This window comes from Ictalurus furcatus, chromosome 6 (genome assembly GCF_023375685.1).
Source record: "Ictalurus furcatus strain D&B chromosome 6, Billie_1.0, whole genome shotgun sequence".
Classification (NCBI taxonomy): domain Eukaryota; kingdom Metazoa; phylum Chordata; class Actinopteri; order Siluriformes; family Ictaluridae; genus Ictalurus; species Ictalurus furcatus.
The window spans coordinates 13244879-13264705 of record NC_071260.1 but is presented as its reverse complement, the minus strand read 5'-3'; the positions used below and the strand labels follow the sequence as shown (position 1 = coordinate 13264705).

Here is a 19827-nt window from a genome sequence, read left to right as displayed (position 1 = left end):
GATTGATGCCGTAAGCAGAACATAGTGATTTTCTTTCATCACAGGTCTACTGATAGAGCATCTTCATCATATTATCTGAGATGGAGAGCACATGTTATTGCACAGGCAGTCTGTTATAAAAATTTTCCAAGATTTAATTTGGATCATCTCATACAGTGTGACAAGTAAATATCTTAAAAGACTGCTGAAATGTCACACTGTAAGACAGGCTTAAATTCCGTCATGACATTTAACCATTCCATTCGAGAGATATGAAAGGGTATAGCCTGTCTTGTTCAACAGTGGAAAAAATGATTCACTTCTATGCAGTTTCTGTGAATACCACCGTAACAAGCCCTAAGTGTCCCTAGCAAGAGAGAATTAATTAAGAATGCCTTAGTGCACTAATGTGTTCTGTGATAACAGGATACAGTTTGAAGAGACGAGCAGAAATAGGTTTGGACTTTTCAGGAAGGATTAGCCACTCTGAGAAATGGGAGACATGTCTTACTCCACTGCCGTCTTCATTAGAAAACACATATATCATTCTGTCACTTTCTACTCCCAAAATATAGCAGAGGTTCCAAGGTCTCCTGTAGTTCACTTAAAGATTTCTCATATTCTATATGCAGTCATATAAGGACGTTAACTCACATTTTAATGTATTTAATGTGTTAATGTATTAGAAGTATTAATAGCTGTTTAATTAGTAATAGATTTTGCATGTCCAATATGCTTTATCACATGCATTTGCAATAGAATATAGAGAAGGACGTTCATGGTTTCAGGGCATTCATGTGACAGAGTTGTGGAATGAGGCTGGGAATTTCCCTGTCTAGTTCTGGGGGGTCTGAAAATGTTTCATTGTGAATAAAGACCATTGAATATGGTTTGTCAGTTGCATAACAAAGTGGTCTCTTATGTCTTCAACACATCAGTGTCCACTGTCAGTAATTAGCACATTTCATTCAGATAGCCATCTTGTCAGCTTCTTTCATCTATATAGACCTAAGACCAAGGAAATGTGTAATCCTCTCAGAGCAGTTACTCTGAAGTGATAATGGCTAAGCGCTAGTAACTCTGAAGCCAATGCCCTCATCAGTGAGATTCTGAAGAGATCTCGTCTAGAGGGTTGGAAAGTAATGGTCATCCAGAATACTCTACAGTGTCATTTATTGAGACTGAAGCACAATAGCAGGCACAACAAGAACAAATTACTACAAATGCCAAAAATGTCCAGTTAGAGTCTAATACCCATTCCAGCCTAGCTGTCTCTGGTTTTGAACAACGAGCTCATTTGCAAAGGAGCAAAATGTGTGTCATCATGTGTAATTATGTATGAATTAGACTGAATATTTGTCACTTGATTATGTGTCTTTAATCAACCATTTTGTGTGTTATGCTCACTATGCTGTGTCCTACATTAAACCAGTAGAATATGTGCTAAAACATTGGAGTTGGATTAGATTATCCTTTGGATTTTTTGATGCATTGTTTAATTTATTATCATGAAATATGTTATTTGCTCTTGAACTCCATTTTGCTGGTTGCCACCACATGTATTTATAACAAATATTCTGCAAATAATCTTGGGAGCCAAAGGTCCACCAGTTGCTCTGTTTTGTAGTGACTGTTTAGCTGGGCCTTTTTTATTGTGCATGTTCTCCATTTTCCTCTGCGTAGGTGTCGGCTATTTAATTTGGATTGCACTCTCTGTGTACCTGCTAAACAAGGTTTACCAAAGAGCCAAATATACAGGTTCCAGACAGATTAAGATTTCACTGTTTATGAAGTGTGTTTGTGAAGGTTCTTGGACCATGTGTTCAGGAGAAATTGTTTTAACCATAATATTATGCAGAGGTTTTTTGTTGGTATTTTTTCCATCGCCGGAGCCGAGGTTTTTAAATTGTACCTTATTTACGGACCGTAACAATGCATTGTGTTATTTTTGTTTATAACCTGACAACTGGTCACTCGGTCACCACTTTTTTTTAAGTACAGCTTATTGTATTGTGATTACTTTTTGTCAAAATAATCTGAAAGGTTAGGACTACTATAGTGGGAAACATCTGTGGAATTCCACCATCTTGTTTAACTGATTGTGATTTCTGACCCTGTGAGCTTTGGATGCTGCCTACTGCCACACTGTCCCATGGGCCAGATTGACCTTCTGTTAATGGCTGAACACATATGCTGTTGGACCGACCTCCACAGTTTTTTTCTCTTATGCCTTTACATGTGCTTTTACATTTAGAACAATAAAGTGTTCTGGAATATCATCCATCACATATTCACATGTTCACACCTGAGAAATGAGCAGATGTAAACATTTGAAGTCTCTTAAAAGAGGCACTTCAGTCATCTATAGCAGAAGTCTGTTTGGGCATGATATGACTCTGCTGGAATATTATTTATGAAATATTTATATGAATTATGTATATATTGTAAGAGCTAATGGCAGACTTGAGAGATCTTCACTCCAGTGACACAGTTACTGTTATGTAAGTTATGGGAGGAGATGTTCTGAACATGTGGCCTGTTTGATTTATGGCCTAACCAATAATCCAACCACATGTATACACATGAGGACACTTAGTTTAACACTTTTTTTCACTTAACCCAACATTTTCCATAGGGATGAAAGAAACAGTAAATAATATTAGGTGATCATTGGTTCTGTCAGGGAAAATAGTATTGTAGAAATGGTGCAAAATGTGAATTTTGGGGGAAATGGGGGCTGGAATAGGATAGAGCACATTACCTTTGTCATCATCTGCAGTAATCAAATATTCAGCAATAAATTTAAAGTTGGTCACTTTTTTCCCCTCATTGTTTGGGTTTCCACATTGTATAACGTTTGTCCTGTGGTTTATTTTTTCAACTTTTCCATCTGATGGAACAATGTCTGTAGTCCCCCGGATATCCCACACACGTTTTTGTAAGATGACTAGTTCGCAAATGAAAATTCCGTAGATTAGATATTTTTGTCATGTCTGAGGATAGTTGCCAATAACCCCTAAAAATACATTGATGCATCTGTTACAGTTACTTGCTCCACTAGGAATCGTTATATAGCAACTACTCAACTTAATTTTTGTGCATGTTTAAATATTACATTTCAAGAATAAGATTCGGGACATTACTTAGACACTTATATATCTGTTTTGTGTTTTAGAGATCTCTAAATGGAACTCTTTGTGGTGTAGGCCAGATGACTCAATGTGGCCTTTGTATGTTTTACATCCAAAATCTCACGTCTACGTAACAAGACAGAATTCCTTCTATTCACATTTCCACATCTTTGCACTGTAAGAATAAAAGCCACCAGTTTTCTTCTGGTCTTTTATGGAGAAACAGGAGGCACATGCTGACATGTGGATCCATGGACAGACAGGGTTAGTACAGAAGTCTGAGGAATCTGTGTGTAGGAAGAGTTGGTGCCAAGTCTTAGAATGGAGCCTCCAAGGATGTGAATGCTTGACTTATAGGTCTTATAGAGTATCTACGGAGTGAGTGTGAATGACTTCTTACATATAATGTATAGGGATTATCATATAACATTAATTTGTTGAAAATACATGACAGACTTAATTGATCCTACATAATTATTCAACAGGGTATACAAATACTTAATTGGTTCAAGTAATGAATGACAGCAGTCTATTTTGTAGTGTAGCATTTCAACTGAGATTACGGTTAAGGTAGGTGAGTAAGTAAATGTATGTGTTCATGAAAAAACAAGATAAATACAAGCAATCAGCAAGGCTCATGTTGCCATACAAAATGTAAAGAATAACTGAACTATTTGTCTACATTGCCATTCTTACCCATCGTACTGACATGGAGAGTTAATGTTTACTGTATGGCAGGGAGTTATGGTTCCTTTTTTTTTCCTGTGTGCCATAATATGAGCATTAACTGATATTAACTGTATATGATCAGCTTATGTCAATGGTGACCCAACCAAATAGCTGTCAAATCTGCTACATTTGTGTACCAGTGACATTGAGGGTCAAATTTAGCCATAACAAACTTGGTCATTTAGGTATTTTGTGGTTGTTGTTTTTTTAAGAGTAATAATATATAGAATGTGCATTGTCATTTTTGCACATTGAATATGGCCATAAATAGACTTAGTAGTGAAATCTTACCCACAAGCTTCATTAGTGTGTGGTAAACAGTGTTTATTGACATCAAATGGGGCAGTGGTAGATCAGTGGTCAAGATGTTAGACTACTCGTTGAAAGGTCATGAGTTCAAATCCATGCACTGCCAAGCTGCCACTGCTGGGCCCTCAAGCAAGGCCCTTAACCCTCAACTGCTCAATTGTATAAATGAGATAAATGTAAGTCATTCTGGATAAGGGTGTCTGCCAAAATGCAGTAAACTAATGATTGTGTATTATCTTTTCTTTTCTAGGGTGGCAAGAAGCACAGTGAGATATGTGGGGGCAGAGACTGCAGTGGTGGTTGTCAGTGCTATCCTGAGAAAGGTGCAAGGGTAAGTGTCTATCTGTCCAACCATCCAGTATTGGCATCTCTATTGACTTAGCCTTAGTCTAGATCATTAGGAAACAATGTGAGAGGATAATGATGCTTTGGGGGTTTGTTTTTTAGTTTTTTTACAACACCACAAAAGGCTAAGGTTTTTTTAAGCCTTGACAGGCTTGCTTAAACTACTATGTATACAGTATATTTGACCTGAAACACGTCATTCATATAAAATCGTAGAATCACTTAAATACCTATCCTTTAAGCCTCACACGTACACACACTCTCATTTTGACCTTAAAGTTCACAGATCAGTTACATACAGCTTTTTTTGAGATTGATGTCTCTCACACCTGTCTTTGTATGTTTTCATGTTTCCAACTTTGTGATGTGTCCAAGGTTCATAAGGTCAACTGCAAAGAAGTGTGGGAGACATTTCAAAGAAGCTGACTCTATGTTACGAGAACAAGCACATAGGAGTAGACTAAACAATATACATTAATGAAATTATGGGAGCGCAAAATTATGAGGAGGCATCAATAATAACCATTAAATGTGTGAAGTCTTTCAGCAGAATACGTTATACAGTGCCCTCCACTAATATTGGCACCCTTGGTAAATATGAGCAAAGAAGGCTGAGAAAAATTGTCTTTATTTTTTAAACTTTTGATTTTTTGTTCAAAAAATTCACAGAAATACTCTGCTCGCATGGATATCAAACAACTGCAAACACCACAGGTTTATCAAAAAAAAAAAATCTTTGTTAAATATAGGTTTGCAACAATTGTTGGTACCATTTTAGTCAATACTTTGTGCTACCTCCCTTTGCCAAGATAACAGCTCTGAGTCTTCTCCTATAATGCCTGATGAGGTTGGAGAATACATGGCAAGGGATCTGAGACCATTCCTCCACACAGAATCTCTCCAGATCCTTCACATTTCGAGGTCCATGCTGGTGGACTCTCCTCTTCAGTTCACCCCACAGGTTTTCTATGGGTTTCAAGTCAGGGGACTGGGATGGCCATGGCAGGACCTTGATTTTGTGGTCAGTAAAACATTTTTGTGTTGATTTTGATGTATGTTTTGGATCATTGTCCTGCTGGAAGATCCAACCACGGCCCATTTTAAGCTTTCTGGCAGAGGCAGTCAGGATTTCATTTAATATCTGTTGATATTTGATAGAAGACACAACAAACTTTTGCAATTCTCCAGCTGTGATCCTTGGAGATTTTATGGCCACTCGAACCATCCTCTTCACTGTGTGTTGAGAGACTATAGACACACATCGTATTCCAGGTTGATTCATAACATTTCCAGTTGACTAGAACTTCTTAATTATTACCCTGATGGTGGAAATGGCCATTTTCAGTGCTTCTGCTATTGTCTTATAGCCACTTCCCATTCTGTGAAGCTCAACAACCTTTTGCCTCACATCACAGCTATACTCCTTGGTCTTATCCATTGTGATGAATGACTAAGGGAATTTGGCCTATGTGTTACCTCATATTCATACCCCTGTGACACAGGGAGTCACCGTTGAACAATTTCCTGTTCCTAATCACCCAGGTGTAGTAACAAAATGTAAAATATCAATGGGAATATACTGAAATTTTTTCTTTTATGAATTCATAGAGGTGCCAATAATTGTTTACAATTATTAATACAACTATGTTTAACAATTTTTTTGTTTGCAATTGTTTGATATCAATGAGAGCAGTTTTGTAATTGTTTTTAAACAAAAGATCGAAAAGTTAAACAATAAAGACAATTTTTCACAGCCTTCTTAGCTCATATTTACCAAGGGTGCCAATATTAATGGAGGGCACAGTTTGTTCTTCCATGGAGAATTGAGTTATGACAGAATTCAGTTATGCACAGTAAATGTTCCTTCGGTCTCGACTTCTGGGATTTTACTTAAAGGTGGACTGGAGCAAACCTAGAATTGCATAAACATCTGACAAATATTTTCTGCTGATTAAAAGAAAATCTGTAATTAAATAGTCAGGGTCACACAGCTTTGCTCATGAACTGCACTGTACTGTCACTAGAAGTATAAACTAGGTTGCATGTAAGTGTACTGTTTGTACAACATAGGGGTGACCTTTTGCTTACTGTGGTGAAAGGAAGTCTTTTAAGGAGGAGTAAGGGAGAGAGAGGAAACATTCCACAGCAAACATCAGGATGCAAAGGGCCTCATGAGCATGGGTCAAGTCGTCAGCGCTATCTTTCTTCCTTGCCCTGTACCGGAAAGGGAAAGGTTTGATTGTTTTTCATAGTTTGCATTGAGGGCATTCAGTTTGGCTTGCTCTGGAGGAGTTTCCCTAAATAAAATGTTTTACGTTTGTTTTATCTACCGTAAAAATGGAGTGTACAAATACAAAGGAGAAACCAGGCTTTCCGTGATGGTCTAATAGATCCATTCAGCATCCCAAAACGAAGAGGTCATGTGCTTCTCTTTTGTTTTGGCTTGTTTATTTCCCTCTTCTTTTCACTGTTTAGGTATCCAGTTCCTTGTATGTTTCCCAGCTTTACATAGCATCCATATTCCACCAGGCAAATCCACATCCTGCAATCTGTGTATCTATCCATAAATACTGTCTTATGGGGAAACTGGAACCTCACAGATGTCTGGGTTCATATTACATCTCTCTTATGGTCCTTGTGATATTCGGCTGTTCAAGACTAACATGTGCGGTTTTTGTTGAACAGGACAGAAAGAAACTTCTAGTCAGAATATAATTCAGAATATAATTTTTCAATCCTATAGAATTTAATAGGATGAGAGCTAGATTTGCTGCCAAGATTTTATATCCATCAAATAAAGACATGTATAACAGACTCTGTCTGATACATTTTACTACATGAAATCGGAGAATCATAAAGCCAGCAGATTAAAGAGTCAAATTTTGCAGGGATTAGATGTTTTCTGGTATCTATTGGTGCAAATGAAGTAAAATATTTATTTCCCCAGTGGTCTTAAACTGTTGTATATCCTTCAGTATTCACAGTTGTTTGACAAGGCAGATTAACAAGTGCATTTAAATGATCCTTTGAGATGATTCGCATGTTCATCAGCTTGACATCTGCATTAAAACCTCTCTTAATTCCATTATCCAATAATAAATGTGAAAGGCTCCTAGAAGACAGTTGACCTAAATTTGTTGACAGCAGATGTGAAATGAAGCCACAGTTTATGGAAAACAACATTAAGGCCAAACAGAGGTATTACACAGGAATTTCAAGCAAGACTGCATGGTTGTTTTTGAAAAATTGTTCGTTTTATTTTATACAAGTGGGCGGCCAAATATCTTGGTCCGACCAGTGTTCGCTCACCCCCTCATTCAGCTCTGATTTGCGTTATATGTTTTCATACATGAGAGAATGACAGTGTTTGGCAAATTTCCTTCAGCAAAAAAGTCCAGATGCAAAGATGTAGCCTCTGGTTCTGTTAAACTAAATGTGGTAATGTTTTACAATGTGTTTTGTTAATTACACATTGCTGCTGAGGTCTGCAAAGTGCACTTAGAAAACTTTTTTTGCAGACAGATTTCAGAGCTATTTACAACAGATTAGTGGCTTTGCATAGATGACACTCACTGAGTTCCAACTGTGATACTGTGATGGCAGGAAATGTTATGCGTGTCATCTACAGTATTGTGCAAAAGAAAATCTCAGAAAATCTCTGAAGCAAAGATTCTTTCGTAATGATGAAGTGAGAAGTTTCTGTGGATCGAAAAATGTACTATAAATAGCAGTAAAATTAAAAAAATTTCAAAAAGTAAATTAATATTTACTGTGACTATCAGTTTTCTTATCTACACTGTTGTGCAGACATGATGTATAAAAGAACTGTGGGCTTTGAGTTCTCCCAGATCCTTCCTGGTGTTCCTGAGAAAGTGGGAGAGATTCTCGGAACTAAACTAGAGAAGGGGGATCTTTAATGAATGATTATACATCAGTTAATTTAGACATATGCTTAGTCAGTGGTTGAGAGGTAGAAACAGACAATAGTAAAATAAATATATTCTCTCAACAAGAGAATATCGTTATGAGGAAAAGTCTATACATGCTTTATCCACTGTGGGAAAGTGCAGTGCAGAGTACTGCTGGAAAAGGAAGTGACAAACGGATGTTCAGCACAATGAATACTATCAGATCTCTTTTTGGGGGAAAAAACACACTAAGGCCTTTCTTTTTTCACCACATACATGACCAGGGTCACTTATAATTGGAACTATTTCCATAAGTAAATACATGGAGCATTCATTTGGAACTCTATGGAACGTTACATACGCCCCTAACACTCCATCAGAGAATATAATATCTGACTGTGATACCACTATCTACATCTGAGTGGAAAGATCAGATAAACTTGGACCCCTTTTTTCCGTCTCCTCATGATTATGAACATGTCAGTCCTCGTTTTCTCTTTTTGAAAGCTGACCTGTATTCTAACCCTTGGCTTGAGTGGAATATCCTCTACCTGTAACTGACATTTGATAGTAGAGAGTTAAGAGACGTCTATGGATGATATCCTGTTTTGGATATTGAATTTAACAAAGTCGTTGATGTTAAAATTGAGTGACTTAGTGAGTGTCGTGAAGTCTTCTCCACTCTGTATACATTGCACAGACAGGACCAGGGAAATGTTAGGCCCACCAAAATGTTATCGATATTAGTACACATCATTCAGATAAGAAAGCAATAAATGACAGGGAATGCTGTTATAGGAAAATAATCAATGACAGAGTGTTGCAATGACATTAATACCCCAAAATTATTCTTTTCCAATAACAGCACAGTGTTTTATTCCTCTTTTACTAAAGCAATTTGCCAATGTGCTGTGGAACATCTGGGAGACAAATTCCTGTTGTCACTTACATTATAACAGTTGTTCCGTCACCAGCCTCTCTGTTTCTCTCTTGAAGTTAACTAGACAAAAAATTAGGTTGTTGTTATGAAACTGCAAAATGCAGTGCTTTCTGGGCAGTGGTAGCTCAGTGGATATGAGTCATAGGTTGAAACCCCAGCCTTGCCAAGTTGCAACTGTTGGGCCCTTGGGTAAGGCCCATAACCCTCAACTACTCAGAAGTATAAATGAGATAACTCAAAGCCATCCCTGTGTGAGTAGTGACAATCACTTATTAGAACAAATGCTTTAATATATACCTGTATTTTGAATTAGAGCTGTTGTTACACCTTTTGGAAAGGACAACCTGAACCTGACTAGGAAATATCTTCCCTAACATTTTCTAACAGAAATGTCCCACTGGGATGAATAAATTCTTATCTGAGCTTACCTTAAACATTATTATCAGTTATATTAATCCTTCAAACCAGTATCTGTATCAGTGGCAAACTAATCATACACTTACTATGCACTAATCAGCCAGGCATGTGCAGCAGTGCAGTGAACACAATTATGCAGATAGAGGTCAAGGGCTTCTGTTAATGTTCACATCAAACATGGGGGAAAATGTGATCTCACTGACTTTAACTGCGTCATGGTTGTTGGTGCCAGATGGGCAGGTTTGAGTATTTCAGAAACTGCTGATCTCCTGGGATCACATTTTGAGGTGGATGAGCTACAACAGCAGAAGACCTCATCATGTTCCATTCCTGTCAGCCAAGAACAAGAATCTGAGGCTATCATGGGCACAGACTCGTTGACACTGAACTGTTGAAGACTTGAAAAAAAAACAGGTGATTTTTTTAGTCTTTAATTGTCCAGTTTGGGTGAGTCTGTGTCCATGATAGCCTCAGATTTGTGTTCTTGACTGACAGAAGTGGAACTTGATGTAGTCTTCTGCTGTTGTAGCATCATCCACCTCAAGGTTTGCTGTGTTGTGCATTCTGAGATGCTTTTCTGCTCACCACAGTTGTAAAGAATGATTACATGGGTTATTATATCTTTCTTTCAACTTTTAAAGAAATGGACTACCTCTAGACTATCAGATTAGACATAACTGATAAAACAGTAGTTAAAGTTGCAGTGATGTGTGCTCTTAGACATCACTAGCTTGTTAAAGCTCCTAAATGGACGTAAGAGATTCCTCAAGTTACAGGTATAAAAAGCTCATCAGAGGACATCCTGAATGGCATACCTTGACCTCACCACTGTACAGAAGGAAGATCTTTTATTATATGAGCATTATATGGAGATTTTCAACCTGGTTTATTCTAATACAATTTATTAAACATTTCATACACTTGTGATGTATTTGACATGAAGAATTCCCATCAGTCTTCATCACTGATGTCTTGGAATTGGTAACATTTCTGTCAGCTTCTTTTTCCCCCAGGTTACTCAGTTGAAATATCAGGGTCCCAAGATTTTCCCTTATTTCTTAATCACTGTATTTCTTATATGTTTTGGATCAAAGAACCTCTACGCTTTCTTCCCCAACCCAGTCCTTTGAATATGCAGCTACTGCTTCCGTGTACAGCCCTTGTAAGGCCTTTCAGCATTACGTTCTTGGGTTTAAAGGACAAAAGGGGCTTTGTATGTGTGAGACAAGCACAAGACACAAGCTGTGATTAGAGATAAATAAGAAGAAAATAAGAGAACGTCCCCTTGGATATTTAGGGTGCTATAAACAGCTCTAATTTCACTTTTGGGAAGAAGACAGATAGCCTTAGATACATTAGATACTTTCATCTTGTGCAATAATATCAAGCTGGAAACATGACATGTAAACAAAACAATTAAGTACCCAAGGGCAGTTAACTTAGCAGGATAAAGCTGGCATAAATAACTACATCAAATCATTGAACTGTCATAAAAATATGTTGTAAAAGAGCAGCTCAACCAAGGTGTGGGTCACATGGCCTGATGTGGGAAGCTGAGTTTTATTTTATTTTTATTTTTTTTTACTACATTTACTGCATTATTGCATTATGCATTATGGTTCTAATTTCCCAAGATCCAAAATTTCTGTGTATTTGTGTACATATAATGTAATGTTTCGGAGCCAAATGATAGCTCAACAGCTCTCAAATTCCTTATTTATTCTAGTACACTGGTACACGTGGCTAATAAAGCACAGTTCAGATTGCGTTGCGTTGGTGATTTATAAACAATAACTGCATAAATGATGCCAAAGCAATTGAATTGGGGTGAAACAATACGTAAAAGTGGTTGTTGCGTGAGCTAAATTTTGAAGTTTGGCTATCAAAGAGACTTCCAGAGAAGTAACGTGAACTCAGAACTCAAGTACAACACAGAGTATAATGCCAGAAATAAAATGCAGTATGGATAAAAGGACATAACTGTACATGTTATACATAACGTGAATAAGGTAACTGTGAAGACACCAGTTTAAATGCTGTTGTGCAAACATCTGAACATGACACCAATTTTACCCAGGTAATATTAAATTAAATAATAATTTTTGAAAAGAATATTGATTATTCTATTAAGGTATAATTTAGATAAACATTCCCATTATTCAGACTTGGCATAATTGGCATAATTTATTTTCAACTGGCAGAAATGGAAATGTTATACACAGCCTCCAGACCAATTCATATGCCCACTCAATCTCTTCCCAAAGTAACTTTTACGTTTAGTAAATCACATTGTGGCTGCAAAGTTAATCATTTTTTTAATTGCCTCTGCCCTTTATTCTGCATTCATTAAGTAGGTTTAGTAAATGTTTGTTAAGCCAAAGTCGCAAAACAGGTACGTGCTATGTTGCTCATATCCTCCATAGACCCTATTAGTTAATCAGTTTGCTTTTTTTTGCAGGTGTAATCAAGTTTGCATGTGCTATTACACATGCATATCTTAAAATCTAAAATCAGATAAAAATGCAATTTGGCGATTTGTTTGATGTCCTCAATAATTTTTGCAATTTGCATAATACAGAAAACTGTTAAATTAAAATGTTTTACACCTGACTGAGATTTCCCTCAAAGCCTATAAACTACCTGCCAGTCAATGTAGTCATTAGTGTTGGTCAATATTTCACCACGCTGGTTTCCAGTGAGGCGAGAGCAACGAAAACGGACTTCAGTACGTGAAGTAAGACTAAAGTGATGAAAAGGAAAATGTGAGTCACTGCTCTCTGTAAAGTTTAGTGTAATCATCCAGAAGCATAACAGTCAAAAACATTCTGTGTGCCTCTTGATTAATCTAATTTATTTGCTGGAGCTGAGGGCTTTAAACATGTGTTCGCCTAATAGCTAGCACATTTTATGACACCAGTGTGGTTTGTTTGCTCTGTCTTTAAAGAGATTTTGCATTGTTCTCTTGTTTCAAACAGTTTGAGCTTACAGTTCACCTGAAAGATTTCAATCATGGATATCAAAGGCAGATTTTGTGATTTTTAAAAGTGATCTATAATGATATATATTTATTTTTAAATAAACAAACAAATAAAAGGTTAAGTGGATCTTTTTAAGTTTCATTTCTTAACACTACTGGCATTTTGTTGGAGGAGTATGTTTTAAAGGTGTCAAGGACTGTCAACTGAAATCAAAGGAGAATTTATGCATCATAGCCACATCCTATTTCTTTCATTCTCTCTCTTTCTCTAGCGGCCATACTAATTCACATCTGGAAAGGAAGCGGTGGCTACTTGTCTTTATCGTGACATCATAGTCATAATGCATGTTTTTCTATATTTCCCGACAGCTCTGACAAGTTTCACCCAGGGATCCCATATGATTTCACTCAATCTTATTTAATGAATGAGATACTACAAAAGATGTTACTTATAGTTCTAGGAATTATCCCAACAGGAATCAAGCAGGGAGAGTTTGTACGTCCTGTTAAACCCACTTAGCTCTGAAAATCCATTCGTTATTATTACATTCATTAGTGCGTCCATCCATCCATCCATCTTCTATACCGCTTATCCTTCTTCAGGGTCACAGGGAAACCTGGAGTCTATCCCAGGGAGCATGGGGCACAAGGCGGGGTACACCCTGGACAGGGTGCCAATCCATCGCAGGGCACACTCACACACGCACTCACACACCCATTCATACACTACGGACACTTTGGACACACCAATCAGCCTACCATGCATGTCTTTGGACTGGGGGAGGAAACCGGAGTACGCGGAGGAAACCCCCGCAGCACGGGGAGAACATGCAAACTCTGCACACACAGGGCCACGGTGGGAATCGAACCCCAACCCTGGAGGTGTGAGGCGAACGTGCTAACCATCATCAGTGCGTACATATAGTTATTTCAAATATATTAAAACTCAAACATTTCTCAGAGCCCCTTGCTCCTACACGCCTTAAACACTATATCGTCATTCACTCTTGATTTTATCTCATTATACTCACCACTGCCACATGTTTTTATCCATTCTTTAAGATTGCTGTTTTATGTTTTTGTAGTCCTATTAAATAGTTCCGTCGTGTTAAAAAACATACATGGGAAACATAACCACTACGCCTGGTTCACCATAACTAAACCATATGTTTCCCATTACATCCTTGCAGTGCTCTCTGGAGCTAGCCCTGAGCCAATTTCACTCAAATCACATTTGTGCAGGGGCCTTAGTGGAACATCCATTTTCTGACAAGCGCAAATTTTCTGGATGAAGGATTGAAGCGACTAGGTAATTTGTGTGCTGCTGTTCCTGATTTGAAACAGTGTGTTAAACCGTATTGGTGACAGACAGAACAATATTTGATCTCAATTCAAGTGTGCAAGCCTTAGTGATTTACATCAGAAAGCACATCCTGGCAGACATTAGTTTGCCTACATTTGGATCCATGCCCAGATTGTTGAATTAGTCTGCTAATGCACCGAGGCTTTAGAACAGCTGGACTGGGAGAAGGTATCAGATTTGTACATCAGAAAGTGAGAGTTTCTGCACACAGAACAGGATCTAACTTTGGTGGGTTTTGAATTGCGATGCAGTCTTTAAGATCTTGTTTTCAAGTCTTCTTTTTAAAAAGGGAATGCAGATTTTCCGTTTATGTTAGGATATGAGATAGTGGGATCAGTAAAGTCGGTGTTTAGTTAGTCTGTGTAGTTTTTCAGCATCATATTGTAATCTCCCGCTGTTATTGTCATTCACACCGCAGCTGGGCCGTGTCTACTCTCTGTGCAGCCAATCCATTCCTTAATTCTGAAGCAACTACACAGGTGGCTGGCCCTAAAGACGTCTGGGATACCGGAGGCCCAAGCCAGGACACAAACATTCAGACTCACACAAATGCATGTATACACATAATCCCATACACAGACTTTCAAGCTTAGATCAGCTCCACCCACTTTCTTATTTTTTCACAGGACATTCCTCTTTACATAATCAATTTTAACTTTACTAACACAAATGGTGTGGATTGAAATGCTTGTTAGACAGTATGTGCATGAGTAGATATAAGAGCTTTAGCTTTTATAGGTCTGAGCATGCTCATCCTTGTCAGCAGTCTGAGGCACATGGTTTTGCACGTGTGGTAGACTAATTATGGCCAAGTCTAAACATAATAAGAGCAGCATAAACACCAGCTCACAGTGTAGAGGATCCAGAGCAAAATAATTCAGCCTCAAAGGCCAAGCAAAAAGGCAGTGCAGTGTTGAAAAATGAGCTGTGCGTGAACATTGTCTACTCTGCCCTTCTACTCCACCGTTCAAAAAGGCTTCACTGCCATGACTATATTCAGTAATGGGAGTGGGTACTGTGTGCGTGTTGTCCCTGTGCTTCGCGGGTTTCCTCCAAGTACTCTGGTTTCCTCCCCTAGTCCAAAGACATGCATTGTAGGCTGATTGGCATTTCCAAAAATTGTGCCCTGCGATGGGTTGGCACTCTATCCAGGGTGTCCCCCTCCTTGTGCCCCGAGTTCCCTGGCATAGGCTCCAGACTCCCCCGCATCCCTGTGTAGGATAAGCATTATGGAAATGGATGGATTTAATACATATAAACATATAATAATACATATACATATAATACATATAAAATCCCAGTGTTCCTGGGATAGGCTCAAGATCCACCATGACCATGGATAAAGCTATTACCAAAGATTCATGAACAAATACATAAGGATTTGCAGATAATTATATTAGAAATCTTAAGATTTATTCATCGTATTTTAACCTGAAGATAAAATGTTATGTTTTGGTCAGAAAATATTTGTGGGTTTTTTTTTGTGGGTTGCAGGTTTTCACCACACAAAATCACTACAGAGAACATGTACGCATGTCTCATCCAACTTTTAGATCATAGGTTTGTTAGTACATCCAGAAATTGTACCAAAATCAAAACCAGCCTTTTATAAAAGTAGCCCCCTGTGAACAGTTTGATGAGTGGGTGTTCAGTCATATGTTTTTCATTGTTATCTGTGTTGATCCTGCAAAAATGTTTAAATATTCTGGAACAACTGTACATTTGCCACCCTCACTGGAATTGCCCATGGCCCTGTCCTATGAGGATGTTGATTTAAAAGTGTCAGGTCCAAGAAAAACAAAAAGAAACTCATCTTCACCATCTTTTGATAGGAAAATATGTATTTAAAAAATAGGAAGTACCGGTGCAGTGGTCTAAGTGCTACACAATTCTCAGAAGGGAGACATTAGAAGACACCCACAATGTTGTCTGCAATCCTCTTCTCTCTCCTCATTTTTCCTGTTTAGAGTCAAGACTTCCCAAATGAGAGATATCCGTTACTGAATGAATAATCCAAAGCATGACTGTTACTCTTCTCCCTTTGCCTATCCTGTACCCTGTAAATAGTTCATTTGGAATAAACAGCACGTATAAGGAAATAGTCTGGGGGATTTTTGGTGCATCTGTGTGAGAGGAACCCCCCTCCACACTGCAAATGTATTTGGATTGTCACATTTCCCAAAGAGCAGACATATTTTATGGCAAAAATCAGTCACAGACTAAATAAAAAGAGTGCCTGTGAGAGGAGGGTAAAACCAAATGCAGTCCCTCAAATGGGTTTCCTCTAAAAATACTGCTTGCAGATGTGAAACGTTCTTCTGCTCCAAGTGATCCTATGGTGTTTATGCTTATGTAGTTATCTTCATGCTAAGGATCCATGTAAATACGACCCTACATCAAAGGCTTTGCACACAGGTACAAAATTCCCAGATATGTATTAAAGAAACCATTTATTGAGAAGCTTAGACAGACATTTCTTCTTTTCTGTAATAGATTTCATTTTATGTGTGTGTGTGTGTGTGTGTGTGTGTGTGTGTGTGTATATATATATATATATATATATATATATATATATATATATATATATATATATATATATATATTATTATTATTATTATTATTATTATTATTATTATTATTTTCATTATTATTATTTTCTGAATTAGAAGCACCAGGATGATTCACGTTTCTCACATCCAGCCATTCCATATCAACTTTTGCATCATATCCATGTAGAGATATGGGAACCAACTGACTGTTGAGCTTCGAATTGAATCTGAACCAACGGGACTTTCTAAACATCTACACTGACACACTGACCCCTGGGCTCCAGGCCCAAAACTGTTTCGATATATGTTTGGTTTTAAATGGTAAAGGTCAGCTTTTGGAGCATATTTCCCATAATTTTATGTTATGAAGTTTTTCCTAATGTTACCCATGAGAGATCAAGTACTCAAACTAAATTCAGATTCATACTGTATGTTTTATACAGACATTGTTTAAGATTTCTGTCCAAAATCAAATTATTGTAGTTCATATGGTCAGTAAGGGGGAGAAAACATACAAAAATGAAACAGCTGTAGTTTTAGCGGTAGATAGTAATTTCCAAATGTCTCCTGTCACAATGTATAGCATTAGTCAGCTCCTGATATGGATATCCTGATTGTTTTAAAATGCTTTGGAAACTGTGATGACCTGAACAGGGTTGAATGTGACTGTATATGGGGGTTTTTTTTGTGTGCGTCTGAGTCTCTGCTTGTCTGTTAGCATGGGCACTGACGTTCTCTTCACACATACTTGCAGCTCTGGACTTCCTCACACGCCATTTCTCCTTCTTCTTCTATTGCTGTCTTGCTTTTTGTCTCTGCGGCTCTGTGTTTATTGGCACCCAGTGGGGCTCTGAACAAACCGAAGCTGTAGTTTACCATTTAAAGACAAAGACGAGGAGCTGGACAGCTTTCAGGACATTCTCTTGGCCAAATCTCATTATAGGCAAATGAGCACAGGATGTCTACTGGTTCGGTTATTTGTAGTACTTGTAGCTTCTGTGTGTGTGCCAAATTCTGGATATTTTCTAACCTAAATTACATTTCCAGTCAATAACCTAATGCTTGACACTTTTCATTAATAGCGAATTTACTGTAGCCAGTACAAATTTGGAAAAGTACTTGCAGTGGTATCTGCTAAGATAGTCATGACATTTCTTACATTTCTTACATTGAATGACATTGTTGCGTGTTGTTTGCTTCACATGACCCTTGACTCGCGGTCATTGCTGTGTCTCCTAAGACAGGAGCAAGGTTATTATCTGAAGAATGTAAAGGCCACATTAGGGTCAAGCAAATGCCAGACTAATGGAGACTTTTAGATAAGAATGTCACATATTTCTTTCGTTTACCACACAACAGTTTTGTAAACGATTCAATTCCATAATGCGTTACATAATTGGCAATTACTTAATGATCATGTAGGGGTGGTCTAAGGGTTTCTTTATGATTGTGGCCCATTATCCCCTCTTCAAGAGATTAACTCTCTGTATCTGTAGTCTATTTTTTCAGTCCTTAAGTTTAGAGCACAGGCTCCCAATCCTGGTGCTGGAGTACATTCTGTCCGGCACATTTAAGTGTTTCCTTTTTCCCAACACACCCACTTTAACTCGCTTAATTTAAGTTAATTAGCTGGTTAGTTCCAAAAGTGTTGCAACTAGTTTATTATTCCTCATGAAATGGTAGAATGCAAGCTGCTGTGATCACACTGGGCTGTGTGTAAACTTGAGATAATGAGTATTAAGGAGTTAATATAGAAATTGTGCATATCTGTATTTAGATCTCATTGGGAAATAACTACATGTACACACAGAACTTTAGTACTGCTCGGACGCTATTTGCATTTGTGCTGCGGAGTTTGACAAAAACAACTAATTTGCCAATCTAACTTCAAACTTAAGCCTTTTTCTTTGTGTGACAACAACGTGCCACTGTCTAACCATTGTTATAACCCCTAGACCATCCGTGTGTTGGACAATGTAAATATTGTGGGGTCCAAAAGTCTCAGAGCACTAGAGAAAATACTTCTATTTTGCATTATTTTCTAATTTAATACAACCGTTTTTATTACAAATGATGTTACTAACAACAACTTGAGTGACATGTAGAATCTTTGAAATATTTACATGAATTTCTTAGCATTTGGTATACTCCCTTTTTGCTTTAGTGACAGTGTGCACTCAAGCTGGCTCATGTTTATGGCCCACAAGTCTGTGCAAAAACGTATGACCCATTTTAGATCAAACCCAACGGAGTATCGTCTAAACACAAGCTTCAATAGAAGAGATTAGTCCTCTGACCTTTTGTACAAAGCAATTGTCAATATGTTCAATATCACACATTTGCTTAGAATTAAATAGGGACCTAGAAATAGTGCATTTGATATGAATATATATGTAATTATATGTATATGTGTGTGTAGCATTTCTGATTGCATTTCTGAGCCTTTATATACGTTATATATAAAATCGACACTTGGATCCTACGTTTCTCAGACTGTGCAGTGTGTCAGTGTGTGTCAGTTACAGATAGCTGCTAGTTTTCATTATTAAAAGCAGATTGAAAAGCAGATTTCTTTATAGTTATAAATTAGTTCGAGTTGTATTTACCATCCATTGGTTCTTATAAAAGTGTGACACAAACTGCTGACCCCCAAGCTTTTTCCCTGGTTCTAAACCATCAATTTATAAATGAACATTTAATGTCTTAACTGTACAAGCTTAGAAAGTTTGGAACGGTCCTTCAGTTTGTATGCCTCCAGTGAGAACACTTTCAGAAAGCTAGAACTGTTAATTATCTAAAGAACACTTGAAAACCCCTTTACTAAGGGCATATACATATCTGTGGTTTAGTGGATGTAATCATCTCAGATTGTTCTAGATTGTTGTCTTTTGATGTTTTACTTGGATAGACACTGCAAGATGCCAGCATGTCTATCAGCATTTCATCACCTTAACGCACACTACCTGCACTACTTACGTGACTCCTTCCCCACACACCACTAACGCTTTGTGCAAATCATATAATCGAAAACAATATACATTAAATAAATTTACAGTCCAGATGCTAAACAATTGAGTAGGTTACTCTTTTTTTTTTGCTCTCTCTCTCCCTCTCTCTCTATCTCTCTCCATTTTTTCCCCTTCAGTTTCCCACGCCAATACTGTGGTGTTCTGGGACAGC

The 19827-nt window shown here is 37.7% G+C and overlaps 1 protein-coding gene across 2 annotated transcripts in view; it reads left to right on the top strand.

Annotated features, from left to right (window-relative positions):
- The window catches only part of col4a2 (collagen, type IV, alpha 2), a 76525-nt gene that overhangs the window by 22829 nt on the left and 33869 nt on the right, over positions 1–19827 (top strand). For both annotated transcript variants that reach the window (XM_053626567.1, XM_053626566.1), the window contains exon 4: positions 4399–4479. In XM_053626567.1, coding sequence (XP_053482542.1) covers positions 4399–4479 — 81 coding nt within the window. The remainder of the gene's footprint in view (positions 1–4398; positions 4480–19827) is intronic.